Genomic DNA, 23,311 nt, shown 5'->3' with positions numbered 1-23,311 from the left:
GGAACTTATTTTAGCATTGCCAAATGCCATACTAAAATTCAAAGTATAGGCTCAGGTAGTGAAGTTGCTTTCCTAAGAATGAAGCAATCATCTCTGAAAGGTAAAGATGCAAAATATTTCTCCTCTGTTTTCTTCCTCCCACACAGTTTTCTGACAGTCCTTTCATGCATCTCTCACAAACTTCTGTTGTAGAATTCTAACTTCAGTTTAAACAGATTAAATCAAAGTCTCCATTTGAAGTGAACTTGAGATGGCACCACACAGAAGCAATATATCTTCATAAACGATTGTTGTGATATGTAGAAGTTAACTTGTTCTGTTTGGATTATTGCTCGTGAACACCAACACACTTTTCAGTACGTGCAATAATTTACTTCTAGAAACAAATAGTTTCATGACTTTTAAAATACTCCTCCAAGAAACTAATAAATATGAAGCACTTGCTTTAGACAGTGTTTAAAAAATGCTGCCAACCCTCCATTGTCAGACCCCACCCCGACCCACAATAGCACCTCAAGATGCTGCCAGGCTAAGTGAGCAGAACACAACTTAAATCAGGCTTCTCTATGTCACTGCAAGGATTACCTTATGATGACATATAGTCAAAAGGAATATCTAGATATATTTATACAGTTGGAAATAATGTAGGAGGCTTTGAGAAACAGCTAGCTGTAACTTGGTAGTATCTAGCAATTAACTTGCACAGAAACTAAAGATGGAGATCATTACAAGAGAATAATGAATAAAATTTACTAAAAGACAACATTTGCTTTGATTTGTAACATCCCCTTCCTTTTTTCCCAGTCAGTAAAGACTTGATTTATACTAATATAAACATTACAAAGACGTTTCATAGAATGTGAGTACCCCAATATAACTATCTTGGGGCTTACCAATAATAGAAGGCTCCACATTAATTAAACTGCCCTGCATGCATGAATCTCTGTGTATGCATGCATAGAGAAACAGAGCTGGCCCATTTAAATAGCTGCAGCAAATACACTGAAATAATCCTTGTCTTACAGTAACAATCACGTAGTGTTTAGGCAAAACAGGTGTTAAGAAACAGTTCTGTTATTCTTCCTGGTTCACAGACAAAGGGAGAGACAATGTTTTGACATCAGCTATGGACATCTTGTTTTCAAAAACATTTTAAAATACTTATTCTTGAATTTGCTCCAAACGAAACAAGTAGAAATGCAGCAGGAGTGTTTTTTTTTCCTTCTATAATGCACTGTACTGCTCTTCCTTAGGTAGCTGCAAATCCTGTTTGGTTCAGGGCACCGTCACCTAATACGACAAAAAGCACTATTTTCGTTGGTAAATTTCTTTAGGAAACACTTGAGGAAAGTGTTTTAAGAAAATGGAAGCGTACATAACAAATACAACAAATCGCACCGGACTACGCACAAGCTGTATTTTCAAAAGCCTGTTGGAAGCGAGTCATGGTTTTACTATAAAGCTTATCTCTAGGAAGAAAATTGCTTTTCCGAGTTTGGGGCAGCTCAGGAACAAAACCAGGCCCCAGAGCCAGAGCCTGTTCTCCAATTCAGACTGGGCGAGAGGCATGTGAGGGATGGGGCCTGCACACCACAGCAGGCCGCGCTCCCACCCTAAGTGTCCCCCACTGCCGGTCAGCAGAGACAGAACCTCTTATTAGCAATAAGAGGTTAATTAGCAAGTAGTTTTCCTTATCACCTTCTACTTTATGTCATACATTACACCGGTGATAAACTGTGATACTTGCTTCTGAGCATTCGTTCCTCGTATTTGCACTTTTAGCAACTATTTTATAGCTGCCAAAGACAGGACAGCAATGAATATGTAAATACATTATAATTACCTACATGAACTATTTTCCTCAAAAACTCGAAGATACATCACCTAATGAGTACTATAAAACTATACTATGGTATAGTTTTTCCAGAAAACTTGAGATACATCACCTAATGAGTACTTATACTATGGCTACACTGCTTTGCTGATAGGTATCCTCTAAGAAATAGCTTCTGACAAAAAAAAAGGTAACAAAGCTATGAAAATAACTTGGGGGAATACTGCAGTTAATTTAATAGGCAGCCAATTTATCCAAGTCTGGAAACAGCAGTAGCAAACAAACGGTGAGACACGTAGTAAAAGACAATTTTCCAGGAGAGATTTAGTTAACAATCCACTGACTGCACTGGATTTCTCATTAGTCTCGAGCTGAATCTTATGATAGTTCATTCTCCCCATGAGAACAATATTTACACATTACCAATTAACTATTCTTCAGTAAAAGAGCATTTTTCAGCGTTACATATGGACACATGTGGGCTCTGTAAAAACATGAGATGTGTAACACACGGTAAACAGAAAGTAATGATCTTAAACAGGCCAAACCCTTGAATTCGTCACTAATAAATGTCCCCATGCATTCAGCAGTCCTGGCTGCTGGGAGCCTGTTTTCTTCAAATACTTCAAACACTAAAATCCAGGAACATTTATTATTTTAATCCATTACAGGCAGTGCTTGATTTAACTTTATTGGTTGTGGTGGTGGTGGTGGTTATAGTGGGGGTAAAGCTATGTTCTTTTACACATCATTTCAAAAGGGCTTAATTATATTTTATAGCTCAGGCCAGGAATCCTGCTTGTTTTGTGTCTAACAAGGTTCAAATGGAGTTCAGGTCAGTGATGAATCAGAAGAGAAGTCAAAGATGGTTATCTATTTGAAATGAGCTCATCTCCCTTAAAGAATAACTGGGCAGGTACATCATGTTCATTACACTACTGAATACTAAAGAGCTGAAAAATTTCAATTCACTTGTTGATTTGGTATTTTTGGATTCTGCCTAATCGGAGAGGGCGTATTAAAATTTAGATCTAAAGGGACTTTCAGTTTTGTTCAAGACTGTCTTTTGTATACAATAATTCTTAAGGTATTCATAAATTACTATACTGACCTGTCTTATTCTAATTAAATGGAGAAAAATGTATAATGGAAAACAACGAAAATACTGCCTATTTCACATTTGTGAGGCCAGCTTTCAGAACTGACTGAGAGCTACACTGACATGAGTAATGCTTAACTCTTTTATCATAAATATTTTATCTTTAGTAATAAGTAGCTCTCGGAGAAGTGCCTAAATTTTCTTACTCCTGCTTTACAGATGGGCATGAAGAGGTTCTTCAATTAAAAAATTGTATCTGCACATTTTTGCATCTTAATTTTAGGCATTTGGTTGCAAACATTGATTTAGTTTCCAGGCATACCTGGTACCTGTGACTCTCACTGATTTATATACTTGTATTTAGTGCCTGTTAAAAAAACAAACAGATGTTGAATGGTTGTACAGTAAACAAAGCATCACAAACGTGGAAGCTGCTCAAAATGTAGCCCTACATAATTGCCACGTGAACTAGAATTACAGCGTTGGTGTCTTCTCTTTTGCTCTATGCTTGATTCATCAGATTTCAACTGCTTTAATAAATGAAACAGTCTGTGAACTGGATGGTAACCTCTTGTAGGTAAACCATCCCGCAAACAGTGCCTGGCAGCACCTTAATTGCTTGAGCCTCTGAAACCCAGTGAATGAACCATGCTTGTTCAAGTCCAAGGCTCGACAGATACACCCAGGCTATACAAGCTGACTGCAGAGGTTGAGACAGAAAATACATCTCCCTGCACTCCTGATTCTCCAGCATAAAACCAATCCAGGTCCAGGCTCCTGTATTAAAAGTTTCTCCTCCCTTTGACCCTTCCTCCCTCTGCCCTCCTTTATACACTTTTCTGAATTCTTTTTGTGCCAGCATGGCCATTAAAGTGTCCCTATCCAGTGAGCCAGATGAAGGAGATGATCTTGCTGGAAACTCTTCTTTCCTGTTGGATTAGTTTTCAGACAGCTCAGTGCCCTGACTCAACTCACGGAACAGCTGCGTAAGTAACAGAGCTAGTACAAGGTAAAGTGTGGAAACGCACTAAACCTGAAGTTCCTATGGAAATGCACCCCTTCTCTGGGTAGGAAGCTGGTGAAGTCATCCCATTAAAAATATGCCTGTCATAGAAAAAGCAGAAATGTGTCTCCAGCATGTCAGCAATTTGAACCTAGGGAACTGGCCCTTAAGATGGAACAATAATAACTGATCACTGCGTTCTGTACCTCATGCTATGAAATGTAGATTGAACTGGAAGAATTGCACAGAAAGCATCAAATGTAAAAACCAAAGAACTCAGCTTTCACTATTATCTCTATTTCTCTGTGAATTTAAACATTCTGTAGAATTGACTACTGTGAAAATGCTGTACCTGCTATGTATATAGTACTGGGACCCACGTAACAAAAGAAATTCCAGTCTCAAAAAATATGCAAACACTTTCACAATAAAAGCAGACGAGATTACAGAAACAACTGTATTTGTTCTGAATTGAATTTCATTTGAAGTCTACTGTTTGAAGTTATTTCAACAGTAAATGCAATTCCACAACAGTGGTGCGCACCGTCTTGAATCAACAACCTACAACTGATTTTCTTCCTTCTTTTTTTTTTTTCTTTTTCTTCCAAGTTAACATGCTAGCTCCTCAGTAGCAATTCTGAACCCTGTTACAAAGTACCAGTAGGGAATCTGACCAGGATTAATAATGGTACTCAGTCCTGGGATTAGGTGGTGTCTTGTTTCATGGATTTTGGGCCATCTGTTCTTCCCTCCTACATTATACTCCTGCAGAACTATAAACGCACCTCCACCTCGGGGACTATAGAAAGGAATTAGAATTCTTCTGCTTTTCATTATCACAAGATTCAGTAACTCATTTCATTGTCAAGATAATCCCCTTTTACTCTTTCTTTTGCGCTTGCAGGGTATGCCAAAATGACAAATAAAATCCCAGATGTTAGAGACCTGATGAGGTCTCCACCTTTTCTTGAGTGTTGGGTTTAAGCTACTTGGGACATGGTGTCAAATCTGACAGGACCCTGATGCCCACACCCAATATTCATTAAGGTTTGTTAGTGATTTGTATAGCTGTCTACAAGCTGCACTTCCACCTCAATCCTCGGTGGCCATTTAAATATTTAGTTTGTCCTCTGGCTTTTACTGACAAAGAATTAATTTCCTATTGTTCAAGTGTTGGAAAGAGTTTATATTTCGTTCTAAAAGTAACAAAGGTCTTCTGGGTGTTGTAAATGGCTTGTTACTGCTGCATATTATTTTAGGTAGTCATATCTAATTTAATGTTTTATTTCCCCGTGGGCTAACTTGCATATCTGCAGCATCAAAAGGCTATGACAACGCCTTAGCAGAGCATTCTCAAGAGAGCCGGTTAACTCCAAAATGAAGTTTGGTCTTTGCTCTACACCAATTAATAGCAGCATTTAATTTTTAATATTTCAGTAAAATATCTTGAGTATGCAAATTCTCTCAGGTTTAGTAAAACTACTTGCGATTATCATAGACTCAACTAGTGTTTACTTTTTTTTCCCCCTTCTTTATACGCTAAAGTAATTATATCTGCATTCAGGACAAAGGGCTGGGAACTCAGTCTGTGATCTTTGTAATATTTTATGTCCTTAACTCCCTAACTTCAGACACTGCACAGCAAGACTTCCCTCCCGTGTCCAGCCAGAGCAAAAAAAGGCTCCACTGAGAGGCTACGAGCTTCTTGCTGTCTTGCACTCTGGGGAGAGTACAGTCCTCCACTTCTCTCATTTATCTGCTGTTTTGGCAGGTAGGTAGTGCTAATTTCAGCACCAAACCTAAATTAACTGGAAGTCGTATGCTGAGAATTGCATTTTGTTTCCTATTACTAAAAACGATTTGAACTTGAATGGCATGTGACTGTTCCAGAGTGAGCTACACAGCTCAAGTGTGATACCAAGCAGTCGCAGGCTGAGACACTTGAGAGGTCTTTCTAGAAGATGCCACATACCTCAGAGGACAAAAAACACTGAACCAGGTCTAATGATAATTCTTGAACTCAGGGTTTTTGTCAACAGTACAAAAAAGCTGACAAAAATGAGCTAAATGTTGCTTGCTTGCTAGTATGAAACTGGTACAATTTTTAACTTGTAACTCTAAGCCACAAAGCCTAAAACAACTACAATTAATTATCTTATTTAACAATGATGTGACTTAAGTTCTTGCCCTTTAAGAGTACCAAAAAAGCATCTACCTTTAGGCTTTTCTAAAGTAAAATTAATAACAGTTTTGGAGGAATATTTTTCTTTTTCTTTTTTTTTTTTTTTTTCCCCAATACACTGCATCATATTCTACAACAGTATTACTTTACTAAAACCAAAATACTCAGGATTTTACCGTAAGTACAGAGGAGAACATAAGTATTCTAGCAGAAATACTAACCACATTGTTATAAGTAACTGCTGTATTAAAACATGAAAAATGTCCAAAAAATGAAATCCCTTGAAACACTAAAGATTTGGGGTTGTATAACAGTGCAGCAGAATATGTAGAAATGAAGGTGTTTTAATTTGATCCAACTGAAATGTGAGCATTCAATACTTTTAATTAATTTTGGTAAAGTAAAACAAATAATTCAACTAATTAGCCATTCATTTTTTCAGAAGCTACAACTTTCTTACTTTCATAGAAAAGATTAAAAAGAAAAAATAAAACAGAAGGCCTTTATCTTCTATCATTAAGCCACGAAAGTCTAGAGGGAAAACTGATAATTAAGAAAAAACTATATGGCAAGCTTTTTTCTTAATTTCAACTAAAAAAATCAAAGCATTACACAAGGTCACGCACTTTTGTTTTCCCCCTATAAGGGAGTAAAAATGCCGACAATACATTCTTATGAGTTTTTTTCTAAATAATTCCTAGCAAATAGGATTCCTTACAAACCAACTTCATCTCCTGCATTAAAACTCATCTGGAAAAGGGGTCGTTTACACTGTTTATAAAACACTGCCACATAAAATGTGTAAAAAAACATATTTCACTAAAAATAGCTTGCGTAAGTAAGGGATTAGAGTAGTTTCTACTGCTGTAATTGTTCCTTTGTAGTTTTTTCCATGATGTTTTTGAACAGTGTTTTTAACTATGTTTATTAAATTCAGCACATCAAAAAGGATCAAAGAGAAAGCTAGTGAGAACCAAAGAAACCCCAAGCGTATTGTGTTGTCTCACTGGGGAGTTATGCAGATTCAAGTAAACAAGTGCAAATTGTTGAGGTTTTAATGAAAATTTTCTACAATTATTGTATCTGAAGTCATTCTATATAATAACATCTGTACAGCAGATGGCCATACTGTACAAAAGGCAAGCAATGCTCCTTTTTCTTTCTCTGTTTTAACAGTACATCTGAGATGACTACTTTTGTCATTGTGCTTAGTTTGGTTCAGCAAATAATTCGTAAAATGCAGCTGCTGCAGATGGTCACAATAGTTACTTGACTGTAAAATCAAAGACAGGGTGAAGTATTTGTGTATTAGTTTCATCCTGTAAAAAAAAATCTGACATTAACCCTGTTCAGCTCAAAAGGTGTATCTATAAAATGTTCTGTAAAAGGAAAAGTAGTGAAGAATTGATGTATTTAAATGCTCCTTGCTCCCAAGACACAGCTACTACACTTTTTTGTTGTTGTTTAAATTGAGTTAACTTGCATAATTTCTTTGCAATAATAAAACAAATCTAGTTAGTAACTTTGGTATTCTTTTAACTAATTCAACACAAGGCTATAATAGCATTTTCTCCACACAGAGTAATTTGTTTCTTGAATTTATATTTTTCATTTTGGTTTCTTTTCCTTTTTTTTTTCTTTTCATTAATTTCAAATTGATAACTTTAAATGAAAACAAACAATTTATTAAACAAATATTTTTTTATAGTTTCAGTCAGCTTTGTGGAAGTGTGCCTTTTGTACTTCTTGAAACAGGAAAATGTCTTGTACAGTCACACTTGCATGCAAAATGTCACACACATGTATTTATCTTTTTATAAAGCAAAGATAGAGCAACTTTAACTGCAGAAAATGTGAAAAGAGTCTGTTGATATCTATTTATTGTCTTGTTATGGCTGTTCTTCATATAGAAGAACTAACTTCTGTTTTCATTAGATTCAGCATCACTATTGCTTTATTTAACGCTGCTTGCCAGACTACAAACACGCTGAAGATTCACGCATGGTTTGTGACACGAGAAAATAAAGATCCTTTTCCTCGGACTGCCAGAAGAATTAAGAATTAGAGCTTCGTAACAGAGCGTTTCTGAGGCTTTAATGCACACGGCAAGGTAAGTCCTCCTTCTGGGAGGATGAAAAATTCCAGGGTAAGTGATACACTCTGCTGAGTTTGCCAAATTGCTTTATAGTGCAGTGACGGAACAGGCTCGGCTTTGATATATTGAAGCTTGCTGTGGACACCATAATGTACCATGGGACGGATAATGTATAAATGATAGAGGGGAAGTGATGGAAGGAAAGAGGATTATAACACACAAAGAAGTCTAGAACTATTTAAAGGACATTAAAAGACCCCTTACTCCGTTGCAGTGCTTTCTATGCCAGGATTGCGATATGATTGGAAAAGCGTGGGAATGCAGTCACTGTTCCTGCCTGCACTGCTGTTTATTTATGGATAAATCAGGAGTTTTAGGCTCCAGCACTTTCGCAGGCTTTCATGTCCTACGAACCTTAAATTTTTCATTTTTAACTTTTAAAACAATAAAGAAGTACTGCAACTTGCTGGCCCGAGGAGAAATACTTCTGATGAAAAAGAAATAAATCACCACCTAGCTTGGCCTGGGACTCGCTCCTCTCGGCTACAGACCATTTTATCTCTCAAGTGACTCTGCCAAATACCTACATCTGGCTCAACTCCAGATCATGCAAATGTACCATCTTATTAATTATATTAAAAGACTAATAAAGCCATTTATGAAGATATTCAAAATGTCTTGATTTTAAACGAGTCTCTGGCATTCTGTTAATTCCACCCAAGGTGTAAAATTTCCTCACATTTTTGCAGCAATGAAACCAATTTTTGGGACAGGCACCCTCATTTTCTTTGTGAGACTCTCAGCTGGAAGCATGTTACAATTTAAAACTTCAGAAGCCTGGAGCAGAATAATGGTAGAATCCAATATTTACATAGCAACATATGTCAGGACTCTGAATGCTTTTTTCTTCTTTTTTTTTTTTTTTTTTTTTTTAAAGACATAAATATAGGGTCCTAGCAAGAAAATGTAGTTACTGAGTGAAAACTGTCAAAATGTTGTCCTTTGAATTATGAGCTGCATAGCCAGAATCCCAGAATCACATTTTTTGTAACCATTATTCCATCCAGAATTCTGTCAATAAATTAGTAATCACAGTCCAGTGGATATTAACTACAAAATTTTGCACTCTTGGGTGCTACTGAAAGGAAAAGTCAGGTAATGGAGTCAATTGTGGTTCTGCTATTTTCTGCCGTGGTTTTACTATGTCAGCTGCAGGAGTTCCCCTTGATGTCCCATGCTTTAAAATGGTTACTGGACCACCGCTTGAACAAATCAGCAGCAATTCTAATTTTCAGAAACTCTTACCTGTAGTTTTATGGCCACTTCTAACATTCAGGCTTCCACTGAGGTTTGATAAAGAGGCTAGCAAACATGGTTTACTTGGATGTGGGATGGTTTCCATAGAAACAACCATTTGGACAGTGTGAATGGAAATTTTCTGGAAGCAGGAAAGAGCTTGCCACAAGTTTTCTTGTACCAAAACCTTCTGTGCAGCATTGGTGTGTGCTGCAGGTAGCAAATCCTTTGTACTGGAGTGTTTGGTTACTGATGTGCCGGCCCCATCTGGATGAATGCCAGCTGATGGAGCAGCCTCCTTCCTGGGCTCATTATCATTCATGGTCATGATTTTTGTCAAAAACTGGTTTATTTGATCAAGTCTGACAAAACTCAGATTTGCTTTCAAAGGTTTTGATATATCCACATTGATGTCAGCTGTAGGAGAGAAGTGGAGAAAGAAGTATTAGAAGTTATAGTGCAATTATTCAAGAAATGGAAAAATGATAGGCTTTTAGTGAAGAAAACATTATTTCTACTATGTTTCATTAAAGGGACTGAATCAATGATAAATATAACAAAGCAATATTTTTATGAATAAATCTGAATTAATGCACCATGAAATGTATTATAAGCAATTATTTAGAATTCTGAAGGAATAAAAGTGTCTCAACCTAAATCTTTTTCTCTTATTTCTTGCCAGGGACCACCATGGTTATCTGAAAGGTATACACTTCATTTGAGTGTGTAGGAGGGTAAATACATAGCCCTTTTGTGTCAAAATGAAAATATACTTCACATTCTCTTGAGTTTTCCATACAGTAGAACTATTTGACTTAACTCCAAAGCCAACAGTGAACATTTTCAACACATTTAAATGAGTGAATAACATGTATATTCTTTTGCTTCTTACACAACTTATAAGTAGTATTTTTCAATGTATTACCATGTTGGAGTATAAAATAAAATCAAAAATAAATTCTGAGGTATGTTTAGTGTTTTTTTTTTTTTTTTTTTTTTTTCCCAGGGAGATATATCTAATATGCAATATATTAGAAATAATCTAATATTAAATAAAAAATTAGAAATAATCTAATATATATATATAAAAATCATAGAATCACGCATTCTTTGTCCCCTTAGAAAAGGATTTTGGTACTTCTGAGACTGCTAAAAACCTCAGAGAAATTTTAGAAGTATTATGAACAACATTGGTAACAGTGGTATTTCTTGTAGCTCAGATGTTGCAATTCCCAAGATTATTTTGCAGATGGGAAGCAGGATTTTATGAAGCTGAAACTTACTTCTGTGCTACCTGCCTCTTTGTCAGTAAATTACATTTCATTACAGGAATCCAGCTTTTTCTTAGCTAAAATTTTTCGTTTCAAATTAAACTTTCACCTAGTAATGAGATAGAAGGGGGAAAAGCTCTACGCTCTTTCATTCTTGCCTCCCTCCCCTCCAGGAACAAAACAGGATGAAAATTGTGCACATATAACTAAACTATATTAAAGTGTTCAGAGAAAACATTGCTACTTAGTTCCAAGTTACACTAGAAATATAAAATGGAAACACTGTTTGTTGAAGGTTTCACACGGATTAAGGGATATTTCACCAAAATTAGGACCTAGTTTCAAGTTGTCCAGGATCACATTCTACACAGATGCAAACTGATAAACTTGATTCTCCCATCTTTTGGTAAATCAGAAACTTTTACCACAATACAGGAGCAGAGATTTGGATCTGTTCTTAAACACAACCTCATAGTGACATCCTAGAGTGCCAGGCACATGGCGAAGCTCTCCTCTGACTCCCCAAAATATCTGGAGGGTGGGATATGTGTATGTGTGTAAAAATTGCAGTTAGGTACTTTGGTATCTGAACAGATAAGTGCAAATTTTAAACTAGCCCTTTTTCTACAAAGAAGAGAGGAATTTGCCCTGCAAGATTTGCTACACCTGAATAGAAACACAAAAATAATGTTCTCAGAAATGCCTCAGTAGTACTCCACAAGGCAACGATAACTGAGATTTAAGACTGAAATCTAGTTTAATTGTAACTTTCAATTTTAACTATTAGGTTTCTGGAAATACTTTCTCTAATGTTAAAGACTTTCATGACGGACTAGAAACTGTGTTAAACACTACCAAACACATGGGCCTAATAGAAAGGCAAATATCAAAGCCAAACATCAGAAAAGGGCAAGATTTTTAAGCACCCAAAGCCATACATGACAGACTTGAAGATTTTTTCAAAACATGTATATACCACTTTTATAAATAAAGGAAGGGAAGAAGTATGTTATAACACTTTTTAAAATATCCCTACCCTTCTTGGCACTAAAAAATACCCCAAGGCATGCCTGCCTTTGCACATAATCATTGGTTCTCTCTTCCCTTTGAATGGAGAAAAGGAAAGCTATTAAAGAAGTATAGATAGACCCATGGGACGTTACAATATTCACTTATACCCAGATGGAGAGTTATTCTAATGAATTGTTAAAATAAAAAATAAAAAATAAAAAAAAAGGAAAAAAAAAGCAGCGGTTTTAAAAATGACCCAAGTTTGAAATCCAAGTCACACACAGTAGGATTTGGGTCCCCGAAGCACTAAGGCACTTTCAAAAAATGTCCCTCATCAACTTAATTGTCTTTTTTAGTTAAGTAGTAATAAAGGATTAAAATAGAATTATTATTTTTTTGGCTTTGCTACATAATTAAGTAATGAATATAAGGAAAGGACCCTTCTTGCTTGGTGTGACAGCTTTCACATCTACCTTCTTAGTCCATTTTATTGCTATGCTTTCCAGCCCAGAAAAGAAAAAAAAAAAAAAAAAACAACACCCCAAAACCCCCTTAAAACCTGAAAACCACTTTGACGTAAGTTTGTTAGGACAGGTGTGAAGCTAAAGCCAGAGAATAAAGTGATTGAGCAAAACCTGAAAAGGAGCTGAATATGAGAGCTTTAGCTCTCTCTGAGGTTTTGTCAGGCCAGGGCAGAGAAGAAACGGGGTGCTGGTGATGCTCTGTGCTGGATTGCGCATGGCACTGGCGGTGCTGGGCTGTGTAATCAGTGCTGTTAATAAATGTTTTCATAAATGCAGAACCTCTCCAAGATGGCAGTAAAAAAAGAAAAAGATACTAGAACACCAGAGAAATGCACATGGCTTCCCTGTTTTGTGCTTGGAAACCGCACGTCACACAGCAAAAATGCTGTCATGACTGGTATCTTGACAAAGGTTTGCATTAAGTTATTATTATCCAGTGAATCAGCCCCGACAGAAAGTGGTGGCAGCCAGAAGCATAATTGCAGAAAATGTAACTTTGGAACCTTCGCTGCAAATATTTTAACTATCTCATAATGACATAGGTTATTTTTACAACTGGGGAAAGATTATGTAAGGAGATTCTTTGGCATTTTAAGTAAAACGTTAGAAAAATAAAAATCCAATTGAGCAATCAACATGTTTTTAGTCTTTGTCCTGTTTTACACTTTATACTTAGCCCTGTAAAAGAAACTTTAACATTCCCTCTAAGAAAAACACATTTAAGTGATGGACAGCAACAGTGAAAACTGATGAAATATGAAGAGCTATTTATAGCAGTTGATGAAGATGGATGTTCAGCAGCTTCTCCAGCTATTCAAAATGGGCTAAAAAGAGATGTTACAATGTAAAGGGTCACCTAGATGCAGCTGGAAAAAAATTCCCAAGGTGCAAACTCCAACAATAACAGTATTTTTAGATGATGTTAAACACCTTGGGAAGCACGCCACACAAGGCTGCACATTCCTTACTAGTAGGAAAGCGCAGGTTCCCACAATTCAAGCAACTCTTTCAATCGTCCAAAATTGCATCAGAATCCAGACAGGGCAAAAAGTAGCTCAAAGTCTCCTTTAACTCCTCAATTACATTGCAACAATTCTCTCCTTTGCCTACCACTGAATGGCTACCACAATTATGCTCTGACATTTAAGATTTAAGGCAAAATAGCAATACTTGATTTTGCCAGGTGTTACTTATTTACAGCAAATAAATAATAGTTTAATTACTGTGATTGTAAATACACTATGTTCAAGTGACTTACTTATGTTTAAATCAAGCTGAACTAGATGATATCAAAACAATGTATTTTTTAATTACAGATTACCATTTGAGTGTAGAATTTGTATTTTTCTTTCTTGCTCTCAATTTCTTCACTACACCTCTTTAGATTACCAAGTAAATCCATGCCTGTCAATTATTAGTTTCTAATTACCCTTCACAACTTTCTGAACAGCTACTAGGAAACAGAATGATGAAATAACTATTGAGTTAAAAGGAGATTAGATAAATATAAATAAATTACACTTATTATATGCTCCCACCACACCAGGAGATGACTTAACAGCGAAAGGAAAAGAATCACATTGCAATAATGAAATCAGAGAGGGAATTCAGGTCCCAGAGGCGATTCTACGGAGTTTATGTTAATGTACACCTTGTGGGGGACCAAAAATCAACTGGAATAGTTTCCTGAAAACTGTTTCCAGCTATTTTCTCATTTAAAAAGTTCCAACTTCACTTGACCCATTAGTCATCATATTACTTACATTTATTATGTATTTTGAAATCTATTACAAAAAACCCAATGGATTCAATATGGCCTGTTTGAACAAAATCATAACATCTATAAAAGAAAACCTATAAGCAGCACTCTGAAATTTCTGTCTGAAACAATTTCTTTCTTTGTCATTTTATTACTTATAGCTTCAGATAAAAAAAAAATCAGGGTTATGAGTATTTTATCCTTGTTCTCTGTAACATTCAGATTTGTACCGTGAAGATAAAATTTTATTCTGTGAACTTGGGATAATGATATTACTCCAAAGGACTTTTTATTTGGTGAACTAAGGATGAATAAGCAACACAAAAATAACAGAGCTCCCAGCAAGTTGCTTTAGGTCAGTAACAGCTCTTATTGAAGTCAGTGGGCTTATTCTAATATATGCCATAACCTAATGTGCACCAGGTTACTATTTCTATGACTAATAAACTACCATAGGATACTCGTAATCTGAAAAATCAGAAAGTAAACTTCATGAAAATTATTTATAGGTTCTATTTATAAGACTGGGGTCTTTTCACAGACTTTGAGAAATTTTGAACTATGAGAGAGTAAAATAAGGCATTTTCCAAGAATTTGTTAACTTCTCATACACCTCATTCTGTAACGGATCTTTCATTTCTCATGGCCAATATGGAAAAGGCCAGATCTTTCTCTCTTTGGCTGGACACAAGTCTCTCTCTCCTTTACCCCAAGAAGGCTATAAAATACAGGACATAAAAAAAATAGAAGAAAATACTATTTGCTGTAATCTCAGGACGATTGAATTTCCTAGTTCTAAACAGGAGAGGAGACAACAGGCATGAAACATTTTACCACCAGTAATATCCTTTCTCTGGAAGCCACCCATTCTGATGTAAGAAGTCAAAGGAACAGAGGAAATCTGAGGAAGGTAAAGGTAGTATTGTGCCCTGATTCTGATTTGGAGTCAGGGTGGCCCTTCAGTAACAGGGAAATGGCTGAATTGCAAGAATTAAGTATATAAAAATACGGAAAGAGAGAGACATGTAAGAAAAAGACTAGATGTACTGTTCTCAATTGTCCCTGGTTAGGCATCAAAAGAGAAACAAATTAAAAGAAATTGAAAAGCAAGAAGAATCCAAAAGAATTGTTTTTATCTTCTAATTCATCATTCCCAATTTGGATCAAGGAAAAAGAAAGAAGAAACTTGAGACAAGGCTTCAGAGGCCATCTGCAGTCCATCTTGTATTCTGCTTCTGTGAGACAGATGCCAGTTAGTCTGGAAGAAACTGGTAGTCACCGCTCAGTATTTCTACCTACTGTAATTTTTATGCTGCAGCCCTTCAGAAGAAGCTCTCTAAGGCCAATATGGCAAACAGAAACCTTCAGGGAGCTTAATAAACTTGAGCCATCTGGGGTGCTCGCCTGTGGTAACAACTCCTACTACCACAACCTAGTATATCACTGATATTATGTGAAGGTGATGTTACCAGCTCTAACCATTGCCTGGGTTTGAGGTCTTAGACAAGGCTCAGAGTGATATATATATATATATATATATATATATATATATATATATATATATATTTATTTATTTATTTATTTATTATTATTTTTAATTGTCACAACTGAACCGAAATAAATTGTTTTCAGACTAGAAGACCAAAGTTACCAGCGATAAAGGATGGAGGATTACTGCTATTTATAGGTTGCTGACTGAAATGAAGCAACTGTGCAACTACCAAATAGATTACAGACATGTGTCAAGGGTTGTGTGGTGAGGCCAAAAGTTATACTATGGGCATTTGGAGGCACTACCATGATAAGAAAACCCTAAGAGAAACATTAACTCTCTCAGATGACAGTCAGTCAAGTTGAAGCACAGTGAGAAGAAATAAATTGTTCCAGATGACTGAGCATGTTTGAGGAAAAAAAAAAAACAACAACACCTAAATGCTCACTATTATCTGCTTTAGCTGCCAAATAATACTGTTAGAGTAAGACATACACGAAGAAAAAACTAAAGGGAGTCTAGAAATTTGAGCAAAGTTTGAAATAAGTTTTAAAGAAATGCCAATACACTGTAAAAGTTACTAAGAATATATTTTCAAACTTATCCACATGCCTAAATGTCCAGTTTTCATTTCAGTATTTGCGAACTTAAGAAACTAAATTTCATTTAAAATAAATATTGCAAACACTGCTGTTAGGAAGGTGCTTTGCTAATTTTACACATTATTACGCTGATATTACAGAGTATAGACTTGTTAAAAACAAAGCAGTACCTACAGGCTGGTACACCTGTTTGGAATATTTCTGCTTGCCCTCTTAATCAAATAAATATCATTTCATGGCTATAGTGTCAGTGCTTTAAAAACTTGTTTGTAAAAGAGTAAAGGGGAAAAAAAAACCTACTAGAAAGCTCAAAAGTTTTGCAAATGACCCAGAGTTAATTAGAAAAGTCTGCACCCTGGCTAGTTCCCCTTCTCACGTGTCAGCTCTCATTAAATCAAAAAATTCTCATTTCAAAGTTAACAAACACCATGGTTAACAAAACTGTTAAACTGGGATCAAGTGGGCACATTCCTAGGTTTATATATGATGTCATGCTAAGCAGCCCACAGCTGAACTTGCAAGTAGTATGAATGATTTTTCAATATATTAAGTATCTGATCTAATGCTAATTTTCTCTCTATAGGCTAACTGTGCTGGGAACAGGTGGCCCTGCTTTCAATTACGGAGGGCTAACATGCCAGTGTGAGGCCTGGATTAGTTCACCTTCTCACAGGGAATTTGCCTCGGTTGGGAATGGATTTATTATGGCTTCACACATGGAACGGGGCTCATGTCAGCTGAGGGCAGTGATACATCATATGATTCAAATTAACCTGCTGTGGACTGCTCCGCAGGGCTGATATTGTGTATTAAAATGACGACATTTTTAAAACAGCTTGAAAGAAACCAGGATTGCTGAAGTGCAATGGTTCCAATTTGTTCCAACTAATCTATCACCTGCTGGAGATATTATTCTAGTGGGTTTCTGGTAGCTGCTATTTTCCAGGTTTCTCCAAACCACTGACCTTGCTAATGGAGACAATTGTTGCCTTTGGAAACAGGGAAAAAAGCCAGGGAGAGCGTGAGGTGCAGCTTTGTTTGGTGCTCTCCCTGCCTATGGCGAGGCCTAGTGCCGTGCTCCTCCTCACAGCATCCCAGCGGTGCCAGGGGTGTCTGGAGGAGCAGCTCCCAACCCCACCTTTTCTTGTTTTTTCTTATTTTATCATTCAGTGGGAAATGTCTTCATTTGCCCACATAGTCTGCTCTGTACAAATTATTTCCAAAGGCAAACATCAAGGATCTTAGTTATTTCACATCGAGCCTAACTTCTTCCCAAGAAAACGCTCGGGGAAGAGGTCTTTGGGATGAACGTTTATATTTTTAATGTTTTATTATTATATGTATTTTGTATGAAGTTGTACTTCACAAACTGATTAAATATTTTACATCATTTACATGCAAAAAGAATACATCAAAAAGACAGCCTTTGCAGTTAAGAAAGCATAGTTCAATAAATTTAAAAAAGACTATTAAAACAAGATGGTCATAATTTTTCCCCGCCTAACGGGGGAATAATACCTGATGCTGAAGCAATAAATAGTTCACTTACGTGTATTAGACAAGAATTAAATGTACGAACTGAATATAAAAGAGAGAAGGTCATGTAAACTGATGTAAATGGAATTTAAAAAATTCTAAATAATTAGTTACTGTAGAAAGAGAAAGAATAGTCCTTTAATACATTGTGGGGTTAGGGTTGAGGTCTGTTCCCACAGGCCTGATGATGAATGCTTATTTCTCCTAGGATCCTATTACCTTAAATCTGGAAGAAATATCATTTTTCTTTAGTTGCCAAAAATGTACAAAATAATCAACTCATGTGGCAAGAAGCGCATTAATGTATCCTGTTATTCTCATTTAATTAGTGGTTTCCAAGTTTAGCTACTTGCTGTAGTTTTTTGATCTCCAAGTTAATACAGACTGACAACCTGGTTTCCTGTGTGGTGAAAGTATACAATTTTTCTGTGGAACACTATCTACTTATCTACTTCAGCTGACAAACTATTTACAAGGAGTACAGTTTTCACCTAAGACAGCAAACACTGGGAACCATTTGCAGATTTTTCTTTTTAACTGCTTGTATAGTATAGTAGTTTGCATCATAAACCACAGCCATGTTTGATTGCTCTATCTGAAACTTAACTTCAGCACGCCAACAAAATTCTTCTTAAGAATTATGGCATTGCAATTGAACAGCTGAACTCTGAACACTTAAAATCTATAGAGAAAACTGCATTTATCGCAACTGCTACATCCAGATTTTTGTCTGTATATGCACAGCTTGTAGGAGTCTTCTGAAAAGCAAATCACCTGTGCCCAAACAACAAGCATCTACTAGCACACATCGCCTTCAGTACATTAAAAAATTAACTTATTGGATTTATGAAATGCACATATATAAATCAACACGAAAATATACAATATGTCCTTAGAAAATACTCATTAGTGGCACCGCTATTTGCCAAATGTTCACTAAAAAATCCCTAGGCCTTTGAGGCATGAAGCATATTTCATCTGTGTATTTATTTAATCAATTTAGGTATTTGTGATGGGAGACATCATAATTAAGGTTGTCTGGTGATCTTACAAACATTTTGCTGAGGTTCCTGTCCTTAATGAACACCTGCAGGCTTAGTTAGGGCCCGGTGATGCAGATACCTTCTCCAGACCCACGCTCTGTACGCCAAGCTACCTCACCCAAGAAGCTGTGGTTAGAGAACTTTTTCCCCTTCAAGTAGAGTTAGTAACTTGTTTTCCAGTAGTCTGCTCAGGAGTTGTCAAGCTTTCATAACCCCTTTGATTGTGCTATTCTGATGCTATCGCATGTGGAAAGTGTCTTTCACTAGTAATTCAACAAAACACCCTTGGAATGGCTCTTGGTAAAGGTTAGCCTAGTTGAAGAGTATCTCATACTGGCCACAACTGAGATGAGAAAAATCTGCAGAGGAATGCAGAGCTGTTCTATTATATTACCCTGGTAAAATACTTTATTAAAATTCAGAGTAATTACTGTTGAGTCATGTTTAACGATAGTTCCAATTAGCAGCAAATAGATGATAAAAAGAATGCCTTTTGGCTAAGAAGAGATTCTGGATGAAAGCTCTGAGGTTTTATGTGCCTTGCAAGAATAAATAGACTGGATTTTATGATGAGTTAATTTATGGTTTTTTTTTTTTTCGGTTCCCTATTTAGCCAAATACCACGGAGGGGAGAGATTTAACATTGATTCAGGATCTGACTGAATTGTTGAGAATGGGGTAGAAACCGAGACCACTCGTGAACATGTACTTTGCAAGCTGGTACCAACTTCCTTGTTTGTTAGTTTAGTTAGAAAGCTGTCCTACTAGAACGAATGCGTCAGGGAAACACCTTCAGGCATTTAATAAATTAAATATAAATGCTGGGCCAGGAAACTGCAATAAGAACCTTAAGAAACGGGAACGGAAAGACAAGGGATCTGGGAATGTGGGAACCTGCCAGAGATATGGGGAGAGAGGACTAGTAAATCAAAAAATTGGAAAAAATGAGGATAAAAGAAAACAAAACTGGCAGCAGTGACCAAAATATTGTAGTGTCAAGAGAGAATACATTTTCCTTTTGGCTTTCCAATGGAGCTCAAAAATCTTGACTCCCCACATTCCTCTGCTCTTATCAGGTATCTGTAAAGCCCACTGATAGTGTCTCCCCCTCTTATGCTGATCATGCTTAGACTGAAAATCAACTATTACTATTATTAATCTTTTAGCTCAAATGGCAGTAAAACATGCAGAAGGTCTGAAGGTTCAAAATCCTATTAATGAAGCCAAACAGGGATCAATATAAGAAAAACTGCATTGTCAGGTGGTTTTAAAATCTTGTTTTAAAGGAATGCCGTTAAAGCAGCATAGAAAATGAAAAAAGTGGCAATGATGAGGTTGTGAACTTTATTCTTTCAAGACTCTTGCCTGTCTGCATGTAAAAAAAATGGATTTTCAAGTTACCTAATGAAATATTCGTAATCATCTGGTAAATACACATCATCTCTCATTCTCTGGTAGTTTAGTTTGATAACCTGAGGGCTGATATGCAGAAATGGTAACTGTTTCACCCAAAGACAATAGGAACTGTGCTTCCAACACCTAAACTCCTGTATTTTTAATTAACTTGGACATAAAATTGTCAGTTTTAAATTGGCAACATTCATGTAATGAAAAAAACCTTCACCTCAGTTACCTCCTGTGAAATGGCAAGGGCATACTACGCCATCACCCACAGGAGGGTTGTGCAAGTAAATGAATTTGTCTGTAGTGCTCAGATCTTAAAGCTGTAAGCAATGCAGAGGAAATATGTAATTATTTTGTAGAGCTAGCTTCACATAACGTGTTAGACTGTATAAACGTGTACCAGGATTAATAGAAAAACCCAACATGGAAGAGTTGCTCACTAAATGACTGATAACAGCTCATTCTGTGCTGAGTAAAGAAAATATATTTATGAAGAAAGTTACACAATTCAACAAACTATAGTAAGAACGCAAAAGGGAGCTGAATTATGATGGCATAGGTAAATGTAGGTCTATTTTCTAACTTTCAATACAACCTTAATTATATTCTACATAGTACTGTAGTTATAAATACATAATTCACAACATGGATAATACATAACAGTTTAATTTGCAGGAGTCTGTGATTCTTCAGGAGTCAGACTTCAAGTCACTTAAATCTTTTTAACTAAATCCTAATGAACCGTCATACTACACCACTTGTATTCTGTATTAAAGAAACGCAATATAAATATTATTTTCATGTTTGCAGTGTTAGCAATTTAGATTGTATGGATTTGTAGTGCCAGGTATCCAGATTCCAAAGAACACAAGAGAAGGCAGATCATTAAAATCTCCAAAACCAATTTAAAAGTCAGCTTTTATAAACATACTTCAATAAATTTTAAAATCTCAGTTGTTCAAGAGCTAGAAGCAGGTTTACATTTTATTGGAAATTTGCCAAACTCAGGCTTCTAGAGGGGTAAAACTTCTATAATGACCTTGAAAAGAAAATAAATAACCAGGCCTTAAACCTGTGACTGACCTAGGACTGACCATTCCTCAACTGTGATTTCATTTCAGGGTAACAATGGGAGGAAATTTTCACATTCATCAGCAAGGAATACAACATTTTTCTGATGATCTGTGTGTATTCACGTGCATATCTATAAATAAATTATGTTATGAAAATGGAGCTTAAAGTCAATGCTTACCTGGTCCATTAAGGAAGTCTTTAATTTGTACCGTGATAAGAGGAGGGGGAATACCACTTTTAGCATCTACTTCTCCTGCTACTGTTTGCAACCAAATCTTGCAATAATCCAGAGCTTCTGGTAGCGTCTTTCCAGGATCTATAGGTGATAATGATCATATTCATTAATGATATTCCAGGAATAAGACACATAACAAAATGCTACATAAAGTCATTAAGTAAAGCTGAGAAGTTTAAAATGTATACACAGTAGATAAAATTCTTAATACTGTTACACACAGCATTTGTGCTGACATAGACAGTGCATGTGTTTAACAACGCATGCATACATATGCAAGAGAGCAAATCCAGTATCACACAAAATGAAGAAAAATTGCAAAAATACCAAGAGAAATATGAGTAAAAGATATCACCCATCACAAGACAACTTTTAATAGCACTTAAACTGATCTTTTAGCAGTACTACTTCGAAGAGAATCAGCAATCCAAAATCACTTTCCAGACTGTATTTTCATTACCGCTTAAGAAAATAATAACAGCAAGATAAAGTTTAAGAGATCAGAATGCTAACAGATCTCAAGGACAAAGCACAATGATATTGCAGTTATATCATTCTCTTCAGGGTTTCACTCACACGGCATGTTTAGCTTCTAAAACCAGTAGCTATTCTTGGATAGCATCTTGAATGGTATCCCTTTGATCAGACCGTAATATCACACAAGTACATGAAAATTAATTTCCTCCAAGTGGTATTCCTTTCTTTATTTTCTGCGTATCACAGATGGCAAAAACAGTGCTGAAGATAGGCTTTTTATTCTTTAGCAACTTGTGACCTTTGTTACAGTAGTCCTGAATTCTGGTACTACACATCTTAAATTCTAAATACTGCATTATTCTTTAGCATCAAGAATGCTACTTAAATTATCAAATACCTGCCTCACCTTAAAGATTTAAGATTTTCTTGATTAAAGTTCATCTCTCCCATTTTCAGTCAATTAAAAATTGTTAGAATTGTTTTATTTAACTAAGTGTTACTGAATGGATTCCTTTCAAGAACAGTATTTACATACCCGCTATTATACTCAACATATGGTATCGTGGTATCACAGTCATATGTGGGCTGGGTATATAAAGTCAGCTTTGGAATTTGTATTTCTTGACCTTATCATGTGATTCATATAAAACTTGGCACATACGAACCCTTATGTGATTTCAAAGAACCTACTGAAACCAATTGATCATGACTTTAGATCTATATGGAAAAGATCAAAAGTTAGCACATTCTTCTGTTTTTATTTGATCAATTTTCAGGCAATGACTTTACAGCAGTATTTGTACTGCATGGCATATACATTACAGCCTTTCCTTCCCTTTATTCCCACTATACATTTATAAAGTCAGCTCTCAACAGTTATTTAAGAGCTGTCACTGCATACAACAGATTTGTATATTTTCCATGTGAATTTCTACATTTTTATGGTTCTCAGTCCTTTTCTTTAATTACACTAACCAGAATTGTATGGCATACTCTCTTTTCTGTAGTAACTGCTTTAGGGAATTTCTTTTTCCTGTGTCTGGATTTTGCCCAGCATACTGAAAATAATAATAAAAATTTTTACCACTGAGGTACGCATATTTTTTCTTCAAAATATAGTTTTGTAGTTGTGCTGAGCAAGAATCTCAGACTTGGATCTATTTTGTTTTGCACTTGTAGCTCATCATAAACAATATACTAATGCTTTTCAGAACATACAGCATTGTAAAAATGACACTGTGCAATGCACATCGCTAGATCACTTAAATTCATCTTTTTATTTTATTTATTGTTCCTTCAGAAATATTAATGTAAACATTGAGGTTTGCTAATATGGAGTAAAATATTTCAGTATGCTATTACTTTGTCTCATGT

General features: G+C 35.9%; 1 protein-coding gene across 2 annotated transcripts in view; it reads right to left on the bottom strand.

Annotated features, from left to right (window-relative positions):
* VPS13B (vacuolar protein sorting 13 homolog B) overlaps positions 1 to 23,311 on the bottom strand; it is a 459,183-nt gene that overhangs the window by 90,515 nt on the left and 345,357 nt on the right. For both annotated transcript variants that reach the window (XM_084281966.1, XM_084281967.1), the window contains exons 35-36: positions 21,404 to 21,541; positions 9,519 to 9,926 (exon numbers count right to left, since the gene is read on the bottom strand). In XM_084281966.1, coding sequence (XP_084138092.1) covers positions 9,519 to 9,926; positions 21,404 to 21,541 — 546 coding nt within the window. The remainder of the gene's footprint in view (positions 1 to 9,518; positions 9,927 to 21,403; positions 21,542 to 23,311) is intronic.

Source organism: Netta rufina (assembly GCF_964035555.1).
Source record: "Netta rufina genome assembly, chromosome: 2".
NCBI lineage: Eukaryota > Metazoa > Chordata > Aves > Anseriformes > Anatidae > Netta > Netta rufina.
This window is presented reverse-complemented; position numbering and strand designations above follow the sequence as displayed.